The sequence below is a fragment of the Colletotrichum navitas genome (genome assembly GCF_030913465.1).
Source record: "Colletotrichum navitas strain CBS 125086 chromosome Unknown LY79scaffold_163, whole genome shotgun sequence".
Classification (NCBI taxonomy): Eukaryota; Fungi; Ascomycota; class Sordariomycetes; order Glomerellales; family Glomerellaceae; genus Colletotrichum; species Colletotrichum navitas.
In genome coordinates, this window is record NW_026850709.1 from 18,847 (window position 1) to 46,382 (window position 27,536).

A 27,536-nucleotide genomic window follows, 5' to 3' on the forward strand; every position below is an offset into this window, starting at 1 on the left:
TGTGTCAGGGGCAATATATTTAGGAGCTCTACTCCATGCCGTTACGTCGACCCGCATCAAGTCCCTGATCACCTTGTTCCATCAGGCATGTCATGAGTCATGACTAAACACTAACTGATAGCAATGTCCCATCACGCTGTGAAAGCAAGAAGGCCAGTGTGGAAAACACTACTTTGAATGGTTAAGCCACTATTAAAACGTTCAGATACCTTTCAGTGAACAAGGGAATACAACGTTGCTATGGAGATCTTGGGTTCTAGCTGGCTGCTTGCTGGGATAGCGGGGAGGAGAAACATGCATATCAAGAAGTCAAGTCTGGGTAAAATCTCGACATTGCAAGAGATGAGAATGTGCCGTATAGAGAGTTTCCGAAGGACTTTCAGAATGACTGGGGAATGACAAGGAACATAGTAATATAGTAGACATACGCTGGTGCTAGTGCGTAGTGCGTCGTCGAGAACGCACGTGGTGTCTTGCATTTGCGTCGAAACTTAGAAACAGGCTAGACCCAAGTCAAAAAGCCACATCAGACAAAAGCGCGGGTAGTAGAGGTCAAAATAAGCTTATTATGCGTAATCATGTATTAGATTTTCACTTTTACTATAAACCATGCAGTATTTGCATTCCAGGGGGTTCCCAAGTGTAGACGATGGCCAGAGTGGTAGGGAGAGCGATGGGAGCGAAATGCACCTTAGATTGTTGGAGTTGATTGAATGTCCCTTTCGTAAAATGACGAAGAAGAGATGCTGCTACCGGTAATAGTCATTTTTAGATTGTCGTTTACTCTAGGGAGGAGAACAATGATCCAACTTGTACCCCTTCATCTCAGAATATTCGGCGCGCATCGTGGAACTCGCGGAAGAAACTGGACATATTGGACATGCCTTTCCATTGACACCGTTGTGCCACGCTTCTATAAAGATATTGATGCGATGTAAATGACGATATCTCTTGATCCATGGCATTTTGTCTATTTTCTACAGCGCCTGGACTCTGGTTTCTGGGTAGCCTTTTCAGTAGCCAATGTTGTGTTAGTCTTAGATATATACACGGCGTTCAAACAGTCCCGCGCCTTCTTAGCACCGATACGGCATTTACCACATGCATCACAAGGAAATAGGACATCAAGTCATCCACATGATTTCGACTTAAGCACCTACGTAGGAATTTAGTCTGGTAAATGGGACTAAGTGTAGCACTAACACTGGCAGCAAGTTTACTAGTCCAAAAGCGCTGCTCATCACTCTTTTCAGCCTACCTGCCCGAATGAGTTTGTCTAACGTCGTCATTCTCGATAGAGGAGACCTTCAACACGAGGACATCAGTTACTGTTGTGTTTCTTCTTCATTTCATCCTTCTAAGAGACTGAGAAGCAAACATTGTCCTACTTACTGCCTTGATCACACTCAGGTTCGCCTCCGTAGTATCCAAGGGGAAGAGGCCTTCACTGCAGCGGCTGAAGATTGATCCAGTTCAGGTGCGGAAAGTTGTGTTGCCGTTGCTGCATGTCTCGGGCTCTTCGACATGTCGCTTGAGATCCAGGTATTGATGAACACTGGGAGAAAGCGAGGGATTTAGTAAGAGATTGAGGCGGAGATCAGACCAAGATTACAAACCTTCTGGAAATCAGGAGCGTCGAACTCAGGTCGACCCTTCTTTAAATTTGTCGACTGACCTCGTTTGAGTTTCCAACAGAAGTCGGGTTTCGATTCGTCTGGTGCTATAAACTCGAGTCAGATGTGCCAATCGAAGCGAGGAACCTAGTTTTAGATAAACCATAGCGGCTACTTTTTCAACTTCAATAAGATCGAATATCTTTCAGCATTTCCGCAGGGTGTATTGAGTTCTATTGGTTCTCAAACGGCGACCAATGGCCAGTGCCAACTGACAAGGGATGGATAAATTGGCCAAGTAAAACCCCATAGAACCCTTTACCCGCAAAGCGCAGAGTGTACCAATATGAAATGAAGCAGTTATCTTTAGTCTTTGAGTAAATTAGAACATGGCCAAGGGCAATAAAACATCGGGAACATGGTGGAAGCATCTAGCTGAAATCGCTAAACCATGTCAGAAACAAGAGCCGATGAACTTTCGGCATTGCTTTCGCATTCTTTGGCCTTTTGAGTGTGGGCACCACAATCAGATGTATCAGATTACGCATGATGGCGTGTAATTTGTGACCCTGCCGGTGTAAGTTGAGTATACTGCCTGTACTCTATCCAAGTACAATATCAATGGTGGGAGCTTTGAGAGCATCCCATATTTCCTTGCATACTCGGCCAAGACCCTCTCGATAGGCAATCCCGTCCCTCCAACTTATCCACATGACGTTGTAGAACTCATACCGCTGGCCGTGCTTCGGTCGCTCCTCTATGGTGTACTCTACGAAGTCACTAGCGCCGTACTCGAGGTTGTTCGGGATGAAACCTTGGGATATGGCAATTAGCTGCACTTTGACAGGGCTCTTCAGAGGATCCAACTTCCGGGTTCCCAAGTAGCCATGGCTGTGTAATCGCAGTATCCCAGCCCACTCGTTCCAGGTTGTGTATAGCGACACATGAGGAGTCTGTAGACTTTTCTGCGCAAGGTTGGGAATGCTATGCATCCACACTGCACCACGGATTGTCAGGCGTGCCACTTGCACAGAGCCGAATAGGTACATCTCGTCGGAGACCGCCGAGCTGCCTTGCTGATATGAATAGGTCGGATCAGATAGCGGTACAGGGTACCAGAACCTCGCACCGCAAGATGTGTGATGGTACAAATACTCGCCGAATCCGTCTGGGGGTGTCTCGATCGTCAACCGCTCGTCCTTCCGTCGTTTTGTTCGTGTCCACCCCGGAGGTAACTTCTCACTCAGGTCCCTGTATCGTTCTCTCCATGCCGCCCACTCAACTTCTATCTGTCTTTTGTCCATCTCTCCGGAGCTACTAGCGCTGGTGTACCACTTAGTGATTGGGAATAATTGCTGTCTTGTTGGAGCAATCCAACCGCTGCACGCTGCCACGAAGTCATTTCCGGTTGCCCAGTCCGCGAAATCAAGACAGCCCTGCCATCCCACCCAGGACCACGTCGGGAGGTTGCTAGTGCTGTTAAAACCGAGGCTCATGCTCATTTCAACTGGTTCGCGCCGCACCAGATCGCCAATAGGCTGCCAGAGTAGAGCTGCGTCGAAAAACATCTCTGGCAGGCCGCATAAGAAGCCTCCCTTGAAAACTCTGGTGTAGCACGAGAGTATGCCAGCCATCGCAGAGAGACAGTCTTGCGGGTAGGTGAGCTGTCGCTGATTGAAATCCTCCATCAGGCGCGAGTATATGGTGAGTGAAGGGTACCCGACATTGAGCACAAAATCCCGTTTTCTGTCGGGAGGGTCCGGGTGGCTGTGATCTTCATACATGGCGGATTGACAGCACTCAAACCAGACGCTCTCGTTTTCAAAGCAGATGCGTCTCCGTGCAAATAAATATTCCTGAAATGTCCAACCACGGTCAAAGTAGCTCGCTCTTTCGGAGCGGGTTTCGAGATGCTGGTTCTGGCTCGTACTGGTACGCACAAGGAGATTCCTATCTCCAAAGGGGATCTGGTCCTGCTCGAGGTGCCGCGCTTCCTCTGTTGGTGCCCCTTTCCGTCCACGAATACCACTTTCAGCATTCGTTCCGTCGACAGGAATAATCACGGCTTGGGCGTGCGCGAAGATTGAAGCCATCTGGCGTAAGTGACTGTTGAGAAACTCTCTATCGTCCTGGACGACGCATAGGCTATCTACCCAAAGATAGCGCCCCCCCAAAAGCGTTGTCAGATGCATGGCGTGCCTGATGGTTCTTGGAAGAGAGATTTTTTCTAGGGCCCCCAACCTCCTCAACTGCTGTAGGTTGGTGGTGAATGTTTTGGGCATGTCGACCTTGCCCCAAACATAACTGAGAGCCATGTAGGACGGATCGTTAGGGGCAGTAATTAGACAGTTGTCTGCTGCATCTATCAGGATCGCCAGTCTAGGCTTTGGGATGTGCTCGAAGTATCTAGGACTGTTACACAGCTCTCCGTGTTCAGATACGCACGTGTTGTACCATCGAGTCAGAATTTCGTTATCGATCCAGGACGGGTCGAGTTTGACCCCATATCCAGCGAAGTGCTTTTTGTTTGAGCTTTGCATCATATCCAACTGGGGGGAATTCCTGCCAAAGTTGTCTCCGAGGCTGAAAGAGATCGAATACCTAAAATAATTTCGGAAGAGTTTCAATGATTCCGACGAGTCATCCTGAATATCCAGCCATTTAGTTATTCGTTGAATGAGAAGTCGGTGTCGATCGCATCTTGAGCTTGCTATTCTGTCGATGGGTCCGAAGTCAAAAGAAATATGATCCGTTAGGTTCTTTTCGAGCACTGCAATGAGATTGTCGCAGAATTCGCATTTCAATGTCTCTCCTCCAGCGTTTCTGTTTGCATCTGCTTCATGGCGGTCTGACAGACATGACTGGAGAAGTTGGTTCAAGGGCTCATCGCATGTAAACATTGTGCTCGGTAATCGGTACAATTGTGGGTGGGAGAGAAACAACAATCAACCTTTCTCAATATCAAAGTCGCGCAAGTAGTGTTGTAGAGAGAGCGGACTGTGATGGTGCTGGATTGGACGTGAAAGATCAGATCACAATTCAAGTAACTCGAGTATTAGGAGTAGCCACTGCCGACAAGATTGAGGGCACACGTGGTATGATTAGGCAGCAGATATCAGACTGCGACTGCGACCTGTATCTCCGGTCGCTACGGTCAGCAGCGGAACGATGATGGAGCGGGGTTCAAACAGCCGGATTGGTTCGGTATTAGAGGGTCAATATCCTAGCGTTGTATAGCGTAAGTGAGGATATCTGAGTCATGAGTCTGCCGCTGATGCTATTGCCCATGGCATGTTACCGTTCGACCCTGGATCACTCATAAGAAGCTAAACAAGTGCCAAAGCACTGTCATTTTACAGTCAAAGACGCACAATGGTTAAACTTCATTCTGGAAATCCTCTATGCCTTTTTATGACCTACATATTGGATAGCTCCAAAAGGGGTCACGGTGCATTTGGGGCGCTTACTGGCAGACATTCTGTCTAATGTGAGCCGTCCCATCAGCCAGATACCTGGAGCCGTGACCTGGTTGATTTCGTCCTGATACTTTACGGCATCTACCTTAGGTCTAGTCATTATTTTCCGGCTCTAAGTACTTATCTAGAGTTTACGTCCGTTTTGTCCAACACTTCTAAAAGGGCATGGGATATTACTATAGAAAGCCCAAAGTAGCTTAAGGTCTAGGAATAGCACTCAAAACAGGCTTAAAACTGCATGGTTGTTCTATTATGCGCCTACTAGAATGATGCATTACCTGTTACACTATAATCAGCTAGCCCGGCCCTCACGCCAGAACGACGACGAGGACGTAGACGACCTGTACGCCGATGCAGCTACATAACCTTTCCACCATGTCAAAGCCAACACATACGACCATACCCATTGGAAAACTCGGGATCCCGTCCGCTCTCCCATAGATAAGCCAATGAGGGCCGGATTAGTAGTTAGGTCGGTGACGACTAGCGAATACCTGGTGTTGTATGTATTTTATTTTTACGCTTTTATCCTTTCCAAAGGCATAGGAGTTACCTAAGGTAGAACCTAATCAAAAATCACGCACCTGTTGACTATTAAAGTTGTGTAATATAGTAGTGTTGTTTGCTGGCAAAGTGCTAGGCTGAAGTAAAGGTCGCTGTTAGTAGAAACTCTACATATACACAAGACAAATCCAAAGATCGCCCTCTAGATTATATTCAAATACATTATTTACTTAGTTATATATAACTAGTAGATGTTGCAGATTATTTTCTAAAAATGTACACTTTACCTAAATCTATGATAAGATAATATTTAGTGACTTTATTAGCTAAAGCTGAGTGCCCTGTCTATATATGTACATCGTGGTTTAGGTATTCCCGTAAGGTAAACAGAGCATCTAGAAGTGTCTTTCATATATGCCTGGCTATGTCTTGCTCCTGAGTCATACAGCTCAGCTCATGATCTAGCTTAATAGCCGACTTTATAGCTATCCGGTCCATAATGGGACTCAAGGTTTTTGGGCGAGTAAGGCCAAGGCCCTGACGACAGAAGCCGACGCTCAAAGTCTTGCTCGGACGAGTATAAAGGGCCTGGCCTCTTCCTCGCTTTGTCCGTTGTACTTATGTGTGATGACAAAAGCGGATCCGTAATTGCCACTGCGCAGTCACGGCTTATATCACGACGTTATGTAAATATTCCAGGCCATCACCATGAACTCCAAATGGCCGTCAAGGGCGTTTTGAGATTGGCAAGAATGCAAAATGGAGTTCTTAAGCTGCAACTCAAAGGAAAGAGGATGTAGGGGGCTGATTAATACATACAGATTGAAGCAAACCCAAGCAAACAAGCACTGCTGGTACCGGTCTAGTCTGGCTGAGGCTGCTCGCAGTATCAATATTCTCGCAAAGCATATTTGGCCTAGCGCCGACTAACTATCAAGGTGATTCAATGGCCAGTTAGATCAACTACAGACGATACTTCCGTGATATCTTCAGCAATCTATGGCGGTGAGCGCCACTCCAAGAGTTGGCAGGTCTGCCGAGCCATCACAAGCCTCTGTTCTGTTGACGATTCACGAGAAATATAATAACGATGCTGACCTTATACTCTACCAAGGGTCTCCATGACCCCACAGTATGAAGCTCCGGCGTCTGTGCATGAGGTGTGGCGTGGTCGTCATGTGCAGTGGCTTTCCTGGCTGGGCGATGTGTGGACTAGCAAATTGATTGGACAGAGCACTCACACTAGAGAGCGGGGCTGACGCGCTTTCGGGGACAACAAGACTGTTGGTATCATAGGCGACCGATCGAATAGCAGCAATAGCGTGTATTGAATATTAGTTGCTGAAGTTGTTGATTGATTAGTTGAGGAAGAAGAAGAAGGAGAAAGTGGTCCCTGCCGTGGATATCACTATAGTGAAGGAGGGCAACCAAGGCGGGTCACGTGACCTCGGATCTGCTCCACTTCACCACCGGTCGGGCCGCTGGGTGGAATCGCAACCAAGACCTCAACTCCAACGAGCAACATCACCACCAACACTACCACAGGGCGAAGCATTGGTCAGTATCACACACAAATTCAAACATAAGATCAATCTAGGGGAAGCAAATATGTCTCATGCCGAGGCGGAACTTAAAGCTGCGAAGCAAGCTCGCGCTGCTCACGCTCGCACCCGCATCGCAGCGGCCAAGGCCAAACGCGACAAGCTCAAGGCCGCCAAGCAGGCCCGCGCAGCTCATGCTCGCAGTGTCAAGAAGAAGAGTTCGTATTCCCTTTTCTTTTCTCGCCAGTCTTTGACTAATCCAGAACACAGATGCGAAGGCTTGATCCACTGCAGATCCACCGGGCTGAATCGATACCGAGGAGATAAACAGAACATGAATTGCCTTTTGCCGCGGTGATGGGGGTGCTGATAAGAGCCCGCTTCGAGAGAGGAAATAGGTTGGGAAAGACAAATTAGGGCCTATTCAATATTGAAATGTTCTTGAAGAGAAAGGCTTTGATGGGAACCAATGCCGACGCCACTGTTGAGTTTCAAGATGCCGTGAAGAAGTCGTGGAAGATGATGTCGGAGTTTCATCCCCTAGTGCGGCCCAAGGTGAGAAATTTGGAAACAAAGGAGAAATGTCTAGACCATGCTGTGATAACTCCCACTTGTCTGCTACTGGAAAGGAAACCTGACTGATTCGATCTATGTGGAGACTCTGGGAGTACACCAACTCATCGGCACTTGTCCATTGACATATTCAGGCCTGCCAGATGGCGATACAGTGACGATGCTTTGTTTTATCCCCCCCCCCCCCCCCCCCCCCCCCCCCCGAAAAAAAAAAAAGGTTCCCTTAGTTATGACCAGAAATATGTGTCATACGCCATAGAGATGCTCACGAGCCACCAGGCTGGAGGATACAGTGTGCCGGCAAGAGCAACTCTAATATTTTTTACCCTTCTTTACTTTATGTTGAGTCAAATGTTTATTGGTATTGCCTACACTTGATTCTGCGGTGAGGCCCTCAGCCACCTTTTTCTTTCTTCTCACCACGTTCTCTATGTTCGTAGCCGCCGGCGTCGTTTCTGCCTTTTGGCCATGACCAATACGAAACGTGGCTAAAGTGAGCTACAGCGACATATGCAGTTTACTCATTTTCAGCCCTGTCACCGATCATGTCTGTCCTGACTCCTCATACCAAATAAAGAATACAAGTGATTCAGAAGAAACAACATTGGACTTTGACACATTTCAAACCGATGGTTTACGTTGCTCAATGTAGCGCGTCTTCAACTTTTAGGGTTTTGGATATTTTCTTAAACTGTACGAAAGAGGATTCGTATAGCTTCCCCCATGAGCATGTCTCAACGTTCTGTTGCAGCGGCAAAAGGCAAGTTTAGCCAGCGGCATAGCCAGAGAATTACCAATTTCTTGATTCATTCATTTCAGATATGCGGCTCAGATTTCAGACGTGTCGAAAGGCATGGTCTAATATATGAGACCACTCGTTAGGCATGATGTAATTGATGAGAGGACAGTTCATATGACCTGTGACACACATGCATGATGCATCAATTTCCTAGACCCTCTGTAAGCGAGTTTGCGGTCAGAGCTACAATAGTGCCTCAGAGACGACACAATCTCGCTTCCAATGATTCTTTCGGTGAGACGGCAGGACGCCTGAGATCTTCTAAGTTGTTCATATGAGTACTAGATTCAAAGTATACGCCGCAGTGAATATCGTCATCATAGTCTATATGACTAGAACATGTTTACTGTGCATAAAAATCATGAAAACTGTTTGGATTATAGCGTTATTAGGTAGATGTAACTGCTGCGATGTTGACCATCGCCAGCAGCTATCGGCGTTTAGGCCTTAACTCCGATGAGAACCACCTGACTATCCGCGGCCGAACCTCCAGGGGATCCACCGCGAACCCACGGGGGATTAACTGGCTGCTCAACTAGCCAGCCCACGATAGTTACTTCCCTTCTTCATGTATAATACAGATCAACAGTTACCCATAATATTCGTCAATCGCCATCGATACGTACGGTTAACCGTATCACTAATAACCTGGTGAGACCAACAGTAACACATTCAACGTAACCTAGGCGCATGCTCTTAGGCACATCCAATAAAGCCAGGTAAGGTGCCAGACACCTTGATGCCTGGAACTTCGCAACCGGTGTTGCTGGGGACGAAGTTTCGAATGTCACGTCCTGTTGGGAACTCGGGTATAGAGTCACATCCGCCCTTCCGGCCAGCATCAAAGCCGCTGCACTGCAAGACATCAGATACATAGGCTCTTCTAGTTGTATCAGGATACTAGCTTACGCAGAAAGAGTTTAGGCCGAGGCCTAGGCAGAACCCGGAATCATCAGTTGTGCCGCCATTGCAGCAGCGAAGGCCAGTGGCAGGGAGGTCAGAATCCGCGGGGCGGGCGGCAACCAGGCCGGCCAGAAGAGCCAGAGGGGCGAAAAGGACCGTGGAGGCGTGCATTATAGCTGTATGCAAGAACGGGGTATCAAAAGAAAGAAGGTAAAATGAGTGTGTAACCAGCACACTTGAAGACAAAACGCTGAGGCTGATAAAAATGAGCTGACAGATCTGAGATGACACATGATTGCGAAGAGGACTGCACTTCTTTATATGTTCTTGGCAGATGCATATAAGGTTGTACTATACTTGATGGTATAGAGGGAACTACTAGCTCGGTACAGTAGCAAACTAGCCCGTATCTAGGTTGGCTGGTTTTGCGTTACCCCTTGAGTCTACCCGCTGGTTTCGTATTGTTACGTATATATTGATAAGGCGCGCACGTGCCATATCAGAAAGTATGTTATAGATAGTTATCCATAATTAGTTCCTTCAAATGTCATAATGCAGATCAGGGGGTCATAAGACAAACCTTATATGGTTCGAGCTTTTGTTATTTAATTTTTCCAAGAGCCAGCATGTAGATGGGATGGGGGCTGATGGATGTCCGGTCCAGATTGACCCCCGGCAGCATAACAACAGTAGCAACAGTTTGGGGATGGTGAAAGACAGCCTGGGTCAACTGTGATGGAAAAGTATGCACAAGCGACACATAATAGTTTTTGGTCCTGTAACAAGTTTACAAAGAGCTCCTCTGGAGCATACAGTATATTCAACAGTTCTCATTACGTCTAGATCATCAGCAGTACCTATCCGTAGAGTAACCTTGCCGTCACACAACTTTTGCCAATGCCCCTGAATACCTCCTGATGCGATGTCCCCTAGCTCGTCTGGTACGTATACTTGTACATATACGGGTGCGATAATGCGTGTTGTATCGGCATGTGTGATGTTTACCTCTAAGTAAGGTCTTCTAGGATTTGGGATGTCCTGCTATGCGTGGCTCCAAGTACGAAATGCACGTGACATCTGGTTTTCTTATTTTGGGCGGACAGGTTCATCCCAAAAATAATACCGACATTCTTCGAGCGGTGTTGCTTGTTTCGGCCAAGCTCTGAGAGCATATCAATTAACCGTATTGCCCACACTCCAACAGCGTTATAAGCATGCCCTTGTAAGAAATACAAACGACAAGGCCTATAATGCCCTTTTCTAGCTTGGGTGATCTAATTAGCACGAGAGCTTGCCGTCACTGTTGCTAATGCAGGCATCTATAGGGTCAACGTTAGCAAGTGTAGGCAGAGTATATATAAGGGACCCGTAGCCTATGCTTACCGAGATTAACGTTATTAGTAACCTGTTTGCCAGCGTTATCAGGACAGGTGCAGCTCGCTGCAGCCACATCGGTCTGGCTGCATTTGCATCCAGAGATACCCCCAGCGCCGCAGTTAATTTTCCCGTCAACCGCAAAGAAGCATTTGTTGATATCCAGAGTAGTGGCGCGGGGAAAACCGCCTAGTCCCGTTGTACATTCCGCCGACAAAGTGAAACCACTAAGATTGACAGTGTCGCAAGTTGCTCTGAATCCAGCGGCGGAGACCTGGACGGAGACAATGCCCAAGATGATTGAAGTGATGGCAGAGATCTGCATGTTGAAGATTATTGGTTTGGAAGATAAACAAGTTGTAAAAGAAGTAAAGAGATTGAATAGACCGGCTATAACTTTGAAATGAGATGAAGATATAGAATCAGCCATCTCAACATAAGGCACGGACGCTCATTATATACACAACTACAATAAGGAGAAGCATTCAATACCACTCTGTTATCAAGCCACAAGTTTGACGTAGCGAGACTGTAAAAGTTAGATAGCATGTTCTAAAACTTCTGTAGCATAGATTAGACCCTCAACACGGAGGATGCCAAGCTCTATGGCGCGGTCGAGCCGGAACCCTATTAGCAAAGGCATGACTCGACAAACCAATCACCTAGGCCAATAACTAGATGTAGCTATTACTGACCGAACAGGTTCGCGAGCCAAGGCGTCTTCGAAGTCTTAATATTACACTCACAAACGTCTCCTGAAACTATATGAGACAGGAGTGGGGACCGCTGATGTGGTTATGACTCGGGGGTTCTTAGACACTAGTTGTGGCCTCCGGTAATATGGGACGACCTAGGAAACTAAGTATAGCAAAAGCGACACCAGGCAAAACTAACAGAACGAAAGTAAGGAATTACATCGAGTTGTCGTGAAGTTGTTCTAGACCCCTGCTTAGGCCCCTGTATTAGTACAACCTGCGCCTAGTCTCTAATCTTGCACCGCATTCTCATTATCGCACTTCCTGCTTTGTTTACAATGCTCCTTTTGAACCGCATTCAAGTCTTGCTTCCTGCGGCTTAGCCGTTCTCAAGAGGGATGCCATGACATGATGGATGGTGCTCCGAAGTTCCGATTCTCAACGTCACTCGGGGGCGGCTCTTATTCCTATTCCCAGTTCCGTGACCATCCTGTTGCCCAGAAACAATACAGGGTACGTAAGACGGGGGAGGGGGATCTACGGTAAGCAAACGATATGTGTTGGGATTTGAGGGCCAGTCGACGCATCTGCATACACGACAAGGCATGCGCGCTACACGAGGGGAGGCGAGAGGCCATCAACGCGACGCGTATGGCCTTCTAGAAGGACAGGCATTCGCCTCGTTGGTGCACAGGCGCCATTTCATACCCCTCCTCGGTGCAGAACCCGCAGAAAGCCCCCTTGCACGTGGGGCACCGGACCCACGAGGTGCCCTCGGCGCCCTCGAGAGCCTCGCCGCAATTGACGCAGACCATGGTTGGCTCGTCCAGGAGCTGGTACAAGTCGTCCCTGAACATGGCGGAGGCGGGCCCGAACAGGGCACGAACCGCCTCGTAGTTGGCGAGGGACTTGTCGAGGGGGGGTAGCCACCGGATCGTCTTCTTGCCAGCGCTCGCGCCGGTGATGCACAGCGTCGCGGCCTGGCCCCGTTCGATCAGGATGAAGGCTCCCATTCCCATGACGGAGGTCGTTTTGCCGGGCGGGGTCATGTCCGCCAGGATCCTCCGCAGGTTCTCGCCGATCCGCGTGGCGCGGCGCGGCCAGTCCTCCTTCATCGCGGCGCGCACGATGGCCCACGACTGGAGCAAGACGTACGAGTTGATGGGCTCCGAGAAGGTCGAGTCGAGGCGATATGTCACCTTGCGCATGGTCTCACTTGTATGTCCGAGACTGGTGGTCATCACGCCGTCTGTGTACGCTGCGATGCCACAAGCCCGAAGCCCCTTGCCAAACAGCACGAAAGAAGGGCGGTATGCCGAGTAGGTGGGGTGATGGTGGGCAAAGGGGGCGCCGCAGCGAACGGCCGTCTGAGCTTCGTCGACGACGAGGTACAGTCCGGCCGAGTGGCATGCCTGGGCCAGGTTTTCCCACTCGTCTTTGGTCAACAGCCGACCCGTCGAGGACGCGACGATCTCGACAATGGCGGCAACGGTGCCTTCTGCCCTGAGCTTCGAAAGGGTCTGCTTGAGGCGGGGGAGGTTGCGTAGTTGGGCCAGTGTCAGCACAGCGGGCGCCTGACCGGACGACGTTTCCCTGATGAAGGGCGCGGCGGCTGTCACAGCCTTTCAAGACAGTCATGAGTGAGCAAGCAAGGTAGGAGGATTTGAATCGCAGAGGAACGAATGGCTCACCAGAACTCCGCGGCCCGCGCCGTAGGATCCGTTGAAAACGGCAACGCCGCAATCCTGAATCTGCTTGGCCGACAACTTCTCGGTCTTCTTTAGACAGGTCGACTCGAGCTCAAGCGCGAGGATGACAGAGACAATGATGTGGGGAGTGATATCGGAAACGTGGGCGTGGAAGGAGAGCGGAATTGCGTCACGAAAGAATGTACTGCCGTCATCATCAGACTACGAAATCGTTTCCAAGCAGTGACCGAATGCATTGGTCTATTATCTCCCACTATTTGTTGGGCAAGCCGCCGGTTTGTATCCTATCCAGTCAAGGGTGTCGCCCGTCACCAGGATGCCCCAATAAAGACTTGCGACCGGAAGAGAATGGCAGCAGTGCCAGGACATGACAAGTCGGGGGGAAATAAGGCTTACCTGAAATCATCCCGGTATGCGCGCAGCACGGTCTTTGTTTCGTGGACAGCTGCATTCGGATTCGACTCCCATTTCTGGGCAATAGGCCAGAGTGTGCGGTCAGACATCAAGGTGGCCCTCCGAGAAAGAATGTTTCCAAACGAGGCGTTCCAGTCCGTGGTCGGTAGCAAATCCTTCTCGAACATGGCTATGATGTTCTTCATGGTGAAGACGTTGGTGACGGGATAGTCGGGCTGACACTTCTTCCAATGGTTGCGCCAGGTAATGACGGTGGGCTCTTTGCCGGCCGCTAGTGACTGCTTACATGCCGGGCACTCCCGAGGGAGGCCGAGGGGTCGGCCGGTCGAGTCCAAACCCAGACAGAAGCGTTCATGGAGCAGATGTTCACCGCGCCAATCTTTGGCGAACATCCGAGGCGGACTGATAACTGAAGGGCCATCCTGGTTACAGTGTTTACACGCCCACTCTTTCATGACGCGGATGAGTCAATCGGTTTGACACAACGGCCTGAGTTTGGACGGAGCGGAGGGGGCGGGCAGCGCAACGCATCTGGAAAAGGGTGTTGGTGTTGGTGTTGTTGATGAAGACGGGAGTTCAGCCAGTCAATGAGAGAAGATGAGGCGACACGCCTTGATTACATAACACCTGCTGCCACCTGATGCCAGGTGGGATATGTACTGACACGGACAAATGTGTCCCGCTAGGCCCATTTCCCCCCTAGACAAACGCGTCTTCGCCAGGTTATCCATCATGAACAAACGCGTGCGCGCTCCAGAACGCGTCTCTGGGGTGAAACCCACTCTCGACCTCGGCGCACAAGATACTAGTCAATGATGAAGACGGTAAGCCATCGCCGCGATCTCAAAATCGAGAGTCCCGTTGCTCAAGAACCCTGGGGCGCGCTAACGTGTAGGCTTCCTTGGGCAGCAACCGCACCCGCCTGTTGATAAAGAGCCGGCTCCGAAAGTGCCGTCCGTGAGACGCGCTTTAGTTTCCGATGAGCTCCCCGGTTTCCCGGGGATGGTCGTCACCGGCCATGCACGACTCAACGACGGTGAGACGGTTCTGAAGCTCACCCTAGGCAACGACAACGTCGACAACGACGAAAGAGCCTTCCTCGCTTGGGTCCCGGAACACACACTGCAGGCCAAGGATGCTGAGGCGGTGTACCAGTACTGGGAGAGTCTTCCGGGTGGCAGGGACTACCAGCTGGGCTACATGCATCAATGGGCTGCGAACCGTCGTCTGGGTCGCCACGAGCAGCACAACGTCAAGTGGGAGATCTTCAGAGTCTTGAAATTCAGAGTCCGCAAAAGAGAGACGGAGCTGCTAGTCCACTGGCAGGGGTACCGAGAAGAAGAGTCTAGCTGGGTTCTTGAACGCGATCTCGACCAGCAATCACCCGAAGCTGTCACTTCCTTTTGGAAACAGCACCTCAAATCGGTCAAAGCGGCACCTTGGAAGAGGACGCGACGACGATGACCATGCTCCCGTCGGTCACGCAGATTTTTATGAATGCAGTTTTGGTCTGCCACAGTCATGTTCACGAAATCACCAGGGGAGGAGTTGGGTTCTGTTACTCTTTAGCGTCACCGGGCACAGTGCTTCATTAGTGAGCGTTTTGTAGTTGCCTAATGCATTTTTCGTTTTGTTGCCTGTCCAGGCGAGGGCTGTAATATCGGGATATCTGGCCACTATCCCGACAGCATAGCGCTATAGATGATCAAGCTTTCAGAGTCGTTGGTTGAAATGGGCACATGATAATATGACGTTTGTGCCATCCAGTGTTGGCATAACTGATTGCTTACGGACAGCGCTGTATTTATTAATATAAAAGTTGTGCTGCTTGGCCCCTAGGACTTAGTGAGGCTGACGTTGCCTGTAACTTGTTGGGTTGTAACACTATCATTTTCAGCTATCCCTCTAGAAGCCTCTAAAGCTATTCTAAAACTCCTTTTATATGCTACCTAGTGTAATGTTATCCATAATCCTGTTTTGCTGCTGTCCTAGCCCTACCTGGTGCCCCCTAGCACCCTGCTCCAAGGCTGTCCCCTTCAGCACCTGACACGAAGAATGGGTTGTCTACCACTATCAACTTACACGTGGTGCTAATCCGGTTTCAAGCCGTATACGCTTACATATCACCGGCCAGAATAGCTTCGCAGCCCCGTTAGGGGATTCCGTCCAGTACAGATAAGGCCATTTTGACAGGTAGAATTCAAAGCACAACAAATACACTGCCTGTTGCATTTTGATGTGGTCTCTGTGTTCCTCTTATTGCGAAACTCGCCCCGTGATTGTTGGTGCCAACTCGTTTCAGCATTCTCACGTTTTGTTCTATTTTCTGATGTCACCTGATTATATATAAACACTGTTTGCTTCCTTGTGCATTTTCTTGCTCTCGCATATGTATTCTTCAATGACCTACTGTGCGCTTTAAAATTGTAACAGTTGTTAATTAGCAAACACGTGTGATTACGTTCGTCATGGACTTCCTCAAAACAGACACTCTACTCCTCGGAGGCGCCTTTCTTTGCCTTGCATTCCTTACGGTGTGTATCACTCGCTAGGTGCAACTTGCCACTATTATTGGCCAAACTAACTAGGTGAAAAGCAATACGTCTACGTCGGCATCACAAATCCGCTTTCGCATATTCCGGGTCCATGGTACACCCGGTTCACCACGATGCCCTCAGTATATAAAACCATCATGGCGAGCCATCCTGTCTGGATCCACGACCTGCATGCGAAATACGGCCCAGTGGTACGATACAGTCCATACGAGGTCGACGTCTCTGACCCGCCTGGATGCCAACGCATCGCGCCAAGACCGGTTTTCTTAAGTCGCCCTGGTACTCCCAACTCGTTACAGACTCCTCAAGCGTCTTCAACGAGATCAATCCAGATATCCACCGCAAGTATAGACGACTTTTGTCTAATCCCATGTCTGAGACTGGCCTCAAGGCATTCTTGTCCCGGATTGACAGCAAAGTGCGACTTGCCATCTCGCGCATCGACGAAGAGAATAAAGTTCGTGGGGCAGCCGACGTTGCCAAGTGGTTCATGTTTCTCTCGTTTGACGTTATTGGTGATCTTACCTTTGGTGAGTCATTTGGGAATCTAGAGAGAGGTGAGGTATATTATATCAAGTCCCTACTTTATTATAAAACAACACACTGACTACAGTTTAATTTAGAAAAACCAATCTGTCAACGATTTTGTTCGCCTAGGCTTTGTTTCTAGCCTCCGCACTACGTTCCCAATCATTGCCTTCCTGTCGCTCTATCTCCCCATCCCGGTCTTTAAGGAGGCCACAACCATTCAGTATCGGACTTTCGATTACACCCAAGCCGCACTGGACCGCCACGCCAAACGGATTGAGGAGACTGGCTCGGATTCACGCCCAACCGTCTTCCGAAAGGTATACAATGCAGGGCAAGAAGACACGTGGACGCCGATTGAGATCCGCGACAACGCTCAGGTCTTTATTGTGGGCGGCAGCGACACTACCGCTAACTCTATGATTTACCTTGTCTGGGCTGTTTGCAAGCACCCCAAAATCAAAGCTAAGCTCCTGGAGGAGCTAGACGGTCTCCCAGACAATTATACCTACGACGATCTGAGGGAGCTGAAGTACCTAAATTGCGTTGTCGACGAAACACTGCGGCTTTATACCGCTCTACCATGCGGCCTCCCGCGGATAGTCCCTGCTAGTGGTGCCGAGTTTTCTGGAACGTTTGTCCCTAGTGGCTTCACAGTCACAACACAAGCCTACAGTCTCCATCGGGATGAGAATGCTTTCCCTGACCCGTACCGCTTCTATCCGGAGAGGTGGGAGAACACCACGCAGTTGATCAAGGACTGCACCATGCCATTTGGAGGAGGTTCTAGAAGTAAGCTAGCCTACCCTTTTCGACTTTTCTTCTTCTTCAAGGTTACTAATATTTCAAAGCCTGCCTGGGTCGACACTTGGGGCGAATCGAGCTCCACCTAATCACTGCGAGGTTCTTCAGGACTTTTCCCAAGGCCACAATATCTGATATAGAGGGAATGTCTGACAAGGATATGAAGCCTGCCCTATACTTCCTTATGGTCCCTAGTGGGCATCGTTGCTTGATTAACTTGGATGGGTAATAAAGCTCTTGCATATTACAAGGATAAACGGCCTGTTCTGCTGGCAGACCCTGACGGGAAGCATGGCATAGCGAGAGGCGGCAGGTGTTTCAAGACCGTATTGACGAAATGCAGCTGAGGAGGCCGGCGGCATTCTATTAGTGTGGATGTGGGACAGGCATGCGTCGTTCACTTTATTCGGAAAGAGCTCGCGATCATGTCCGTAAGCCAAGGTGAGCCAAGGGATATTGTGAATTGTAGTATACATATTATCAAGACAGACCAGAGCCGGGCCGGATATTCTCCAGCCCTTCCGCTTGCAGGCTTAATTACTTGTAGTGCCACGCTTTGACGCCGCTCAGATGCCTCCTCATGCAAACTTCAACAGGCGCCCATCTTGTTGAGAAGTACTGCCTGCTCCTTGACCGAGTTCAGGTAGTTCTCCAGGCTCGAGAGACTGCTCAGCAGGCTCGTCACGCTCGCTTCCGCGTCCTCTGCCTCGGCCAACCTCTCGGCGACAGCGGCCTCGGCGTCCTTTACGTCTTGCTCCGCCGCCGCTCTCGCCTCTTGGAGCGCCGTCCTTCTTTCGATCTGTTGCGCCTTTTGCATCTTGATGGCCGCGTGCAGGTTGCTGAGAAGCACCTTCGGGGTCTCGCCGACATCCTGAACGCCCGGCGTCCCGAGCGACGACATCTTTGACGAGATTCGCTTTGCGGGGGTACGAGGGGTTTGTCTCTTCTGGTCTCCCGGGCTGTCCTCGCCCGGGGCATCGAAGATGGACGAGTATCGCTCGCCGAACGATTTGAGCTCCGCGAGAGCCTCGTCGTACCCCGCCACCTGGCCAGATTGCTCCTCCTCGGCCACTAGGTCATCCAGCGAGCCGCGGGCGCGCTCAGCACGCCGTCGCGCCTGCATATGGTTGTGCCGGTATAGCTGGATCTGCGTCCTCTTGACGTCTACCTCGAACCTCAGTTTCTGCACCTCGCCCTCGAGGTCTGCTATCTCGTACTCCCGTTCGTTCCTGAGGCGCGCAAACACGTTATCGACACGAGGGTTTGCGGTTTTCGGTCGTGGGATATTCCGGAACAAGGTGGTGTTCACCGTTGTCGTATGGGTCTCGTCCTCAAATGGCATAAACACGGTATCGACATAAGAGTTTGGGGTTTTCAAAGCCGATGAGATGGCGGTTTGCGGCCGTGGGATATCCTGGTCCAAGACCGAGTCCACCATCTTCATATCGGTGTCGTTGCTCTCATTCGTCATGTCGCCGTTCGCCAAATCATCGCTCGTGCCTCCATTCGCCATGCCTTCGTTCGCCCCATCGTCGCTCGCCATGTCGTTGTCAGCCACATCAGTGCCTGCAGTATCGTTATTCGCGGCGTCGTTCGCGACGTCATCGGTCGTCGTGGCGTCGTTCGCAAGTTCGTCGGCATCGCCTCTCTCGGGGGTCGGCAATGGGCTAGGGCCGTCTCGAGGGGACATGGCAACCCCGTTCCTCGATTGGGGTGTTGGGCTCTCGGGCGAGTTCGGGTCCACGACTATCGTGTCGGTGTGTTTGCCGTGGTCCGCCGTAGGGCCGTGACGATATGTCACTGGGACTGCCCGCATCGGGCGATGGGTACGTGGAAGGATCGGCACAAAAGGCGGTTTGGAATCGGCCGCGGTGCGTGCAAGAAGCTGGAGGGGATAGTCGTCTCGGGGCGGACGACCAGGTGGGCGGCTCAGGGTGAAGGGGGTGGTCAGGTCCGGGCTTCGGGAACGCAACGGCGGCCGGGCATCTGCCTGGTCCGGAGATTGTGGTCGTGCTCTCTTGCGCCTCGTGGAGCGAGTGGAAACGGGAGCGACAGTGATAGGGTCCAGCTGCTCGTCCTTGCAACGCGCATCAGAACCAGTTAGTCTGGCCGCACGGGTGCGACAATCAGCAAAGGAAGCAAACAAACAGACGACTGACCTCGTCGAGCAGCTCGGGTCGCGGGTTGTCCTTCTGCAGGGCGTTGACGACGTGGAGGACGTCGATGTCGCAGAGGTGTTTGCGCTGCGCGCTTCTGTTCCTGACGGGATCGTTGAGGCGGGACGCGAGCTCTTGTTTCAGCAACTCGCGGGCCTCTTGGAGGGAGACCAGACGGCTCAGGGCCAAGAGACGTTTACGCAGGTGATGGCTCCACGTCGTGGGCGACAAGTCCCGGCCCAAGATGGCCTCGAGACTGTCGACCTGCCATGTCACCAGGATCCTTTCGTCTACGGAGTGCATATGGATGAGGCCGAGGCGAACAACGAGGTCCCTGTCGGGATGGATGAGATAACCTTGCGAATACTGCGTACCTAGGAACTAAAGCAGGATCGCGGACGCGGGCGAGGTCCCCTTACGTAATACGCACTGCCGGTCGGACAGAACGCGTGGACGGACAGTTTGATCGCGGTCGTGTCAGCCCTCGGCTCCCACAGCTTTAAAGTGCTCGAATTGACCAATAATGGAGGGGTGAATCTGATCAGTTTAGCTGTGGCGTCTGTGGCGTCCACAGGATGTATGTACCTTGCTGCTGGGTGTACGGATACTCCGTAGCAAATAGGTAGAGCTTTGGTCGGTCGATCCAAAAGGGTATTGGGAGCTTGGGCCAGCCCAGGTGGAGATAAAGCTATTATTCCACTGATTCAAGGTTATGACCTCGCGGCGTGATGGAGCTGCCATCCTGAAAATCAAAGGTTGTCAGAAAGTTAACAATGATTGGACTCTTTGAGAAGGCTTTAAGAGCTCGTCAGTTCATTGCTTCGTATTATCAGGAACTGCTTTTCAGTGCCTTAACCAGGTTCGTGCATGGATAGGTATGCGGTGGCATCACGAACGAATGGACAAGCTCTTCTCAGCTCGTTGAACATCAAAATCTTACCCTATAGAAGGTGATGATTGGCTCAAAGACCGTTGAGCGGCTTGTGCATTTTTCAAGGATCACGTAATAGGCGCAATACTGACTCGAAGCTCAACGCACGACACTAGGCGACAATGTTTCTCTTGATTGTGCCGTTTACAAATTTACCATAAACTTGGCCCTCGAGAGATTGCTGTATCGTTGTGGCTTGCCGCCTAGCAAAGAGAACACCAGCAGAGGCGACGGCCTGCTTAACAACGTCAATGATATGCCATTTACCTATTGTTGCTTCGTAGACGCGCATCGCGCTTCGTCTACTTGCTTCATGCGTTGCGACCTAAATCATCCTTCAGCTCTCCACAATTCCCCTGTGCCTGTCCCGTCCATACAAATGCACGATGATTTACTGCTACAGGCCGCCGTCACGAGTCAATAGGGACCCTGTCACGTGTGGCATGCGGACTTTATTCCGGCTTGCTCCGGTCCCATGCTGAGAGCAGGGGCAGATCATGTTTGCGCCATCAGTCAGGCCTGGCTATCATCAATGACAATCTTCTTAGTTGCACGACGTCTGGATGACAGGCTTGTCCGGTTCGGCGTCGCAGGAAAAGCTGAGAGTCGCCTATATCTCTGTGACAAACCACAGTCAAGGGAAGTCACTTATTAAAGAGCTTCGTCGTAGTGGGACGACCCGAGGACGACAGCAATACATGTAGCAGCGGCATACACAAATAGTCCGAGTATTCTCATTATTTTTGCCACGGAGAGGGGCTGTGCATATTCTTCACAGTCTGCCCTCCGCAGTCCTGATGGTTCTCTTGATACAAACCCACCCTTGTTTCCCGCTGCCAGGCGCCCAAATCATTGACAGACCGAGGATTTTGCCTGCCTGCCACCTTCGCCTTCAACCCCATTCCTGATAGTGGTATTCCGCATCGTGACCGAGAGCGATGCGGTCATCTTTTTGAAAGAGAAGTTTGCGTCCATTGCTTAGAGACCACTGCCGTGGGATCATTCTGCTGTTCCCAAAAAAACGACACCATCTGGGGCGCTTGCTGCTTGAGCTCGCGTTCCGCGATCCAGCTGGACTCCTCCTCCCTGTACCCTTGCCAGTGAACCAGCATTTCCATCTCCCGGTTACGGACTCTGCATTCGCTAATCTTGAATATCTCCCAAGTGATACCGTGCTGCTTGTTGAGGCCTGCAGCAATATTTGCATTCCATTTCTCGACGTATCCGAGTTGATAGTCCCTGCCGCCCGGAAGATCCTCCCAATATTCATAGACCGCATCAGCATCGAGATACTGCAGCGTGTGTTCGGGGACCCATGCCACGAATGGCTCATCGTCGAGGTTGTTGCTCTGTCGCGTGAGCTTTAGGACCGTCTCGCCGTCGCGCATTCGTCCGTGACCAGCGATATACATCCCCACAACAAGGGGTATCTCTTCCGAGACTCGGGTAGAGGGTACGATCTCGACTTTAGGAGCCTGGTCCTTATGCGGCGACTTGGGTTTCTGCTGATAAACGATACGTTAGCATGAAGCGCAATCAGACAGCAGCCCGGCATTATTTTGGAGAGGAAAAACCGAGAATGAATTACCATTGCTGCGGGAGAGATTTCTGTGTACTACTCCGGCGGGATGAAGACGGGGCGTCGCGGAGACGCGTCTTGAAGCGCACCCGCAAGGGTTCGTGATTGTCTGTGGATGTCGAAAGACGCGACGGCGACCGAGCGTTTCGATTCATCGTCGCGGGGGAAACGGGGCCATGGTGGAAGTATTATGTAATCGACTCGTCTTGGATGACTAAGCAGAGCATTTCCACTTCCACAGGTAAACGGCGGGACTAACAAAACCCAGACACTATGGAGAAGACAACAATGTTTGCAAAGGTGACCATGAAATGTGTGTTTAGGTTCCATAACTATATGTGTTTAAGAGCATCAATCATCATATCTGGGCGGTTTGTCCTTGCATTGTTGTGTGCGTGCATGTGTGGCCACGTGATATACGAGGGACCGCTTTGCCTTGGCCTCGTAACATCTCGGTATACTGACAGCTATCACTGTGACAGACAGTAGGTGACGTTTTTGCTTGGGCGCCGCGATGCATTGACGAAAGTGTGTGCACAAATCGATAAGCTCGTGCCCTTCGTATAGGAAGCATATGAGTCCTACGTAACCCTTACGCCTGTTGTTGACCTGGGGAACTTCCGCAGCAATACAACAACGGTCGAAGCAGCTGCACGTGGCTGTCGTAACATCCAACTAGATGGATGTTGCATATCTTAGATAACTTGCGTGTAAGTCAAATAACATGAAGGAGAAACGCAGCCTGCGAGACTCGGAGTGTATGGTTTATTAGGTCACGGTTTTCCTTTGTCCACATCTGAATTTCCAATAAGGGGGGAGGGGCGCTCCAGGATGTGTGTAGAAGAAGTTCACCTAGCCGTAGCCGTCTGTGCTCCAACTGCCAATATAACTTCTGCAGCTAGGAATATACCATTGTTACGATATGTTGCTATTGAGAAAGATTGTGGTGCTGCAGCGACAATAAGTGGTAGCAGGCACATGATTTACTAATGTGCCATTCTTCAGCGTATACAGACACAGCGAGGCATGTGGCCTTGTATATTGTTTCTAGATCTTTTGCCGGCGACGAGTTTCATCTCAACTTGCCAATTCGCTGGTGAACATCTCCTTTGAACTCGTCCGGAAATGAGAGTCAAAATATTCCGCCGTCGTCGTACACTAGTTTCCCACCAAGTCAGTAGCGTCAAGGCGGCACTAGTGTAGATGTAACAGACGGCTGCCGCCCCGTACTATGCTCTCTTGGACGGATCGGCTTGCTTGCCCCTAAACTAACATGACTAGTTGCATCCTCACAATGCTAATCTGGAATCGAAAACCACAATTGCGCTGCTCTAGTTTCAGGCCATGTTCCCTTTCCCCCTTGATTTTCGACAGCGTAGAACAATGCTTCCTGTACCTGGCCGCAAATATGCGTTGTTCATCTTACTAAACAAAGCCAGGGATCAAAAAGGCGTTTTTTCTAATCAGCTATTACGGTCTTGAATCTCGGGCCATGTCGCTAATTGTATAGCAAAATGTAGACGTGCCGGTTAAGCGTAGATAATGATACACACTAAGCCACTGCCGGAGAACAATGCTCGCATTGGAGGACTCCTGACAAACCAGTGATTAAGCCCAAGATTCATTGCCTGCGAGGTATATTAGAGACGGAACCCAGTTGGCTGTAACATTCACAATCATCATCTCGAATCAAACAACGGCAGTCTCAAATTCGTCAACATGGTTCACCTTAGCAAGTTGGCAGCCACTGTCGCTGTCTGCGTCCTTCCGGCCCTTGTTGAGGCTCAATGGACATGGTTCCTACCCCAGGCTCCGGGCCGTGGTCCCCCGCCCCCAGGACCACCAGGTCGAGGACCACCGGCCCGAGGACCGCCGCCGCCAGGGCCGCCACAGCCAGGGCCGCCGCAGCCAGGACCGCCGCCGCCAGGGCCGCCGCAGCCAGGGCCACCGGGCTGGGGCCCGAACCCCATGCCAGGGCCACTGGGCTGGGGCCCGAACCCCGTGCCAGTTCCGGTGCCAGTCCCGGCATCGCAACCCTTGGCTTCGCCGGTACCTTCCTCTAACCAAGACTCATTGGCTTCGCCGGTACCCTCCTCTAACCAAGTCTCATTGGCTTCGCCGGTACCCTCCTCTAACCAAGTCTCATTGGCTTCGCCGGCACCCTCCTCTAACCAAGTCTCATTGGCTTCGCCGGTACCCTCCTCTAACCAAGTCTCATTGGCTTCGCCGGTATCTTCCTCTAACCAAGTCTCGATACAACCTACGCCTACAAGTGCAGTACAAAGGCCTATCACAACTACCACAACCCCACGCCCCTCGGTCGCAGCTGTGTCGTCGTCCACATCCAGAAAGCAGGCACAGGTGTCCCCATCACCGTCCGGGCCGTATGCGATTACTGGTCTGAAGACGGGCATAGACAGCTCTTCTGGTCAGCGGCCACTGCGCCAGAACATCAATGATCTTCAGGGTTCGGGCGCTCAATGGTAAGAATCTGCCACGTTTGCACACAATGCAGGCATGGTAAGCTTACAAAATTACAGGGATCTGTACATTCTGGGCCTTGCTGCAATGCAGAGAGATACTTCAGAGAATGACATGCTATCGTACTTTCAGATCAGCGGTATGAGCACCACCAAAACATGGTCATTGTTCGGAATTAGACTGACTGGGCTCTTAGGTATCCACGGGCGACCCAACATCCCATGGAACGGCGTCCAGGCGGTACCGGGTGGTTCCGGTGGCGGCTACTGCCCTCACGGTGTTAGTATACTCGCCGTTTACAACAATTCTAGTAATGCTAACACATACGATCTCGTAGATGGTTCAGTTTCCTATGTGGCATCGGCCCTATGTTGCCTTGTTTGAGGTATGCACCTGTTTAACAGGCAATTTAGACAGGGCTTTTGGCTAAAACCATCGCAGCAAGTCCTTGGCAGCCACATCCAGGCCATCGCCGCCAACTATAGCGGTAGTCGCGCGCAAGAGTATAAGACAGCAGCCGATAACTGGAGGCATCCTTACTGGGACTGGGCGGCCGACGGCGGCGCCCAGCTTCCCACGATCGCAACGCAGACAACCATCACCGTCAACGGGCCCGGCGGTAAAGTTACCATGGCAAACCCATTACTGGGATACAAATGGCAGAGTTTCCCCTTGAACACGGCCTCCAACTACTTCCCAACGAGTGGCGACCGCAACTGCTGGGGTTTCCCCGAAACGACGCGGTGGCCTGACGCGAACGGGAACAACCGGCCCAGCTTGGCCAACAGTCAGCTCAGCCAGGATGATTTGAAGGCGAATACGGTAAGTGCGAATCGCTGCACCAAACTGGTGGTACGCAAGCTGCCAGGAACCGGAATTTGTTACTGATACCCACCCGCAGTATAATGTCTTTACCACCGCCACAGACTACGAGACGATGGCCAGTACGGAGAGTAATGGAAACAGTTTCGAGGACGTGCACAACTCGGTACATGCAGCCATCTACGCGGTCATGGCTTACATAGAATATTCCGCTTTTGATCCGCTCTTGTAGGTTCCCCTCACACGGTGGCACGATCGATGTCTTTCCCAGACTGACACGCATGGCGCCACCCAGCATGTTGCACCATACCAATGTCGACCGCCTCATCGCCATGTGGCAGGCTATACACTACAATGACAAGACGCAGACCCAAACCTTACCATCCGGAGCTCTCTTTGCCACGGCAGCCAACACGCCAATAACCGCAGACAGTCCCCTCAAGCCCTTTTACCGGGACACGGCTGGTAATTTCCACACGGGCAGAACGGCCTCTGAAATCAAGAGCTTTGGCTACTCGTACCCCGAGATCATTGACTGGAACCAAAGCCAGGACGCCCTTGCCCGCCAGGTGACGGTTTCTGTCAACCGGCTGTACGGCCCGAGCGGCACCAGCGGGAAGCGGAAGGTTCGCCGCAATCATCGCCGCAATCATCGCCGTTCCAGCTGCATCTCCCGCAAAGACCAAGTAGGCTCTTATTCATCGCCGGCCGCATCCCAGCCTGATGCCCCGCACAAGATGTACTCGGCCATGGTCGATCTGCAACGCAGCGAGCTGCCGTTGCCTTGCAGTGTCTCCGTCTACGTGGAGGGCGAGTTCGCCGGGAAGATAAGCGTCATGAGCATGCCGGCGTCAGGAATGATGCATAGTGTTGTGTCGCTCAACAACGCATTAGAAAAGCTGGGCAAGAGCATGGCGATTCCTGAGCCCCAGGGAAACAACAGCAGTTCTACAACAGGCAGCACGACGGCACAAAAGCCAGCGATTTCTTCTAGCGACAAGGAGATAATTCAGAAGCAACTGTCTGTGGTTATCCAGAGCGTGAGTACATTTGAATCAAAGGTGCTGCGAATTATCGAATTCTAACTTATAATAACAGATAAATGGAACCATTGTCCCGGTTTCTTCAGCGCCGTCCCTCAAGATCAAAGTCGAGCTGCAGCATGTTGCGCCGCCCAAATCTGAGGATAGCTTGCCAATTATAACTCCTATCACCGCGGGTCCTCTGGCTAAGCCTGTAGACCATAGTGCATAGTACTGGCATAGTGCTAGAACGTGGGGCGGTTGTGAACCTTACATAGATAATATGTTTTCTATTAGTCGACTGATCACTATATGATGTGATCTAGAGCATCTAATCAACAGATTCGCCTTTGTTTCCATTCTGTTTCTATTTTCTAGGGCCATGTGTGTTACCCTGACTGAGCATATAGGGACGCTGGGAAGGCAATAACAATTCAGTTGGCATTGATTCATGGCTTGGTATGACTCCCACCAGGTATCCCCTGCATCCATCTAAATCATCACCCAGCGCGCCTGAAGTAATTAATGGAAAGTTTCTGTTCTTCTCGTATTTTCCATCCGAGCTTATTCTATAGACTTCCAACTTCCCAGACTGTCCATATTACCTTCAAAGCATCTGTCGTGATATAGGCCGTAATTGCGCAGTGGCAATTACGGATCCGCTTTTGTCATCACAGCATCCTATTTATGTAATGTTTCTTAGCGCCTGAAGTAACCAAAGACCACAATTATTGATCGTTTTGTTTTTCAAAAGTGTGGATATACCGCACAGATTAAAGCTTAGTATAAATCATGCCACTCCATGAATTGAAACAAAGTTGCTGTTGCTTATTTATCTATTGTCTACATCTCCCCGTTTGACTACTATCGATTCCAACAGTTACCCATAGCTGTCGCTTGTGTGCACTAGGCCGACCACATGCCATGACCCAATAATTACCGAGAATGACCCTGGAAAATATTGTAGCCTCCAGACATAAACCTTCCCGACATTATGATCTACCGACATTCCAAAGACGGCAACAAGGGCGTGGTCATCTAGAGCATTAGGAATAGA

At 50.7% G+C, this 27,536-nt stretch overlaps 9 protein-coding genes across 9 annotated transcripts; 3 read left to right on the forward strand and 6 right to left on the reverse strand.

Annotated features, from left to right (window-relative positions):
* Positions 1-2,215: 2,215 nt before the first annotated feature.
* LY79DRAFT_644389 (heterokaryon incompatibility protein) lies at positions 2,216-4,675 on the reverse strand (the record flags this gene model as incomplete). Its single annotated transcript, XM_060562421.1, has 1 exon — positions 2,216-4,675. Exon 1 carries the CDS (start codon positions 4,511-4,513, stop codon positions 2,216-2,218), a length of 2,298 nt encoding a protein of 765 aa, XP_060407307.1. The 5' UTR covers positions 4,514-4,675.
* Positions 4,676-9,123: 4,448 nt separating this feature from the next.
* Positions 9,124-9,727, reverse strand: LY79DRAFT_572762 (uncharacterized protein). The gene is made up of 2 exons (XM_060559401.1): positions 9,416-9,727; positions 9,124-9,361 (listed from the first exon to the last, which is right to left on the reverse strand). The coding sequence occupies exons 1-2, from the start codon at positions 9,578-9,580 to the stop codon at positions 9,203-9,205; spliced, it is 324 nt and encodes a 107-aa protein (XP_060407308.1). The 5' UTR covers positions 9,581-9,727; the 3' UTR covers positions 9,124-9,202.
* A 501-nt stretch (positions 9,728-10,228) lies between these two features.
* LY79DRAFT_572763 (Cyanovirin-N) lies at positions 10,229-11,180 on the reverse strand. The gene is made up of 2 exons (XM_060559402.1): positions 10,793-11,180; positions 10,229-10,728 (listed from the first exon to the last, which is right to left on the reverse strand). Exons 1-2 carry the CDS (start codon positions 11,106-11,108, stop codon positions 10,688-10,690), a joined length of 357 nt encoding a protein of 118 aa, XP_060407309.1. The 5' UTR covers positions 11,109-11,180; the 3' UTR covers positions 10,229-10,687.
* A 957-nt stretch (positions 11,181-12,137) lies between these two features.
* Positions 12,138-13,993, reverse strand: LY79DRAFT_529438 (pyridoxal phosphate-dependent transferase; the record flags this gene model as incomplete). The annotated part of the gene is made up of 3 exons (XM_060556111.1): positions 12,138-13,100; positions 13,170-13,371; positions 13,584-13,993. 3 exons carry the CDS (start codon positions 13,991-13,993, stop codon positions 12,138-12,140), a joined length of 1,575 nt encoding a protein of 524 aa, XP_060407310.1.
* A 321-nt stretch (positions 13,994-14,314) lies between these two features.
* On the forward strand, positions 14,315-15,537 carry LY79DRAFT_572770 (chromo domain-containing protein). Its single transcript, XM_060559403.1, has 2 exons — positions 14,315-14,425; positions 14,497-15,537. Exon 2 carries the CDS (start codon positions 14,604-14,606, stop codon positions 15,063-15,065), a length of 462 nt encoding a protein of 153 aa, XP_060407311.1. The 5' UTR covers positions 14,315-14,425; positions 14,497-14,603; the 3' UTR covers positions 15,066-15,537.
* A 487-nt stretch (positions 15,538-16,024) lies between these two features.
* On the forward strand, positions 16,025-17,866 carry LY79DRAFT_654148 (cytochrome P450). Its single transcript, XM_060562635.1, is given in 5 exon segments — positions 16,025-16,135; positions 16,198-16,416; positions 16,428-16,718; positions 16,780-17,476; positions 17,536-17,866. 5 exon segments carry the CDS (start codon positions 16,070-16,072, stop codon positions 17,715-17,717), a joined length of 1,455 nt encoding a protein of 484 aa, XP_060407312.1. The 5' UTR covers positions 16,025-16,069; the 3' UTR covers positions 17,718-17,866.
* A 31-nt stretch (positions 17,867-17,897) lies between these two features.
* LY79DRAFT_681864 (uncharacterized protein) lies at positions 17,898-20,513 on the reverse strand (the record flags this gene model as incomplete). The annotated part of the gene is made up of 3 exons (XM_060564576.1): positions 17,898-19,565; positions 19,648-19,934; positions 20,501-20,513. The coding sequence occupies 3 exons, from the start codon at positions 20,511-20,513 to the stop codon at positions 18,078-18,080; spliced, it is 1,788 nt and encodes a 595-aa protein (XP_060407313.1). The 3' UTR covers positions 17,898-18,077.
* Positions 20,514-21,519: 1,006 nt separating this feature from the next.
* On the reverse strand, positions 21,520-22,166 carry LY79DRAFT_585023 (chromo domain-containing protein; the record flags this gene model as incomplete). The annotated part of the gene is made up of 2 exons (XM_060560461.1): positions 21,520-22,077; positions 22,164-22,166. The coding sequence occupies 2 exons, from the start codon at positions 22,164-22,166 to the stop codon at positions 21,520-21,522; spliced, it is 561 nt and encodes a 186-aa protein (XP_060407314.1).
* A 1,896-nt stretch (positions 22,167-24,062) lies between these two features.
* LY79DRAFT_572780 (uncharacterized protein) lies at positions 24,063-27,070 on the forward strand. Its single transcript, XM_060559404.1, has 8 exons — positions 24,063-24,637; positions 24,695-24,774; positions 24,832-24,914; positions 24,973-25,020; positions 25,077-25,457; positions 25,537-25,685; positions 25,753-26,497; positions 26,556-27,070. Exons 1-8 carry the CDS (start codon positions 24,123-24,125, stop codon positions 26,709-26,711), a joined length of 2,157 nt encoding a protein of 718 aa, XP_060407315.1. The 5' UTR covers positions 24,063-24,122; the 3' UTR covers positions 26,712-27,070.
* Positions 27,071-27,536: the final 466 nt, after the last annotated feature.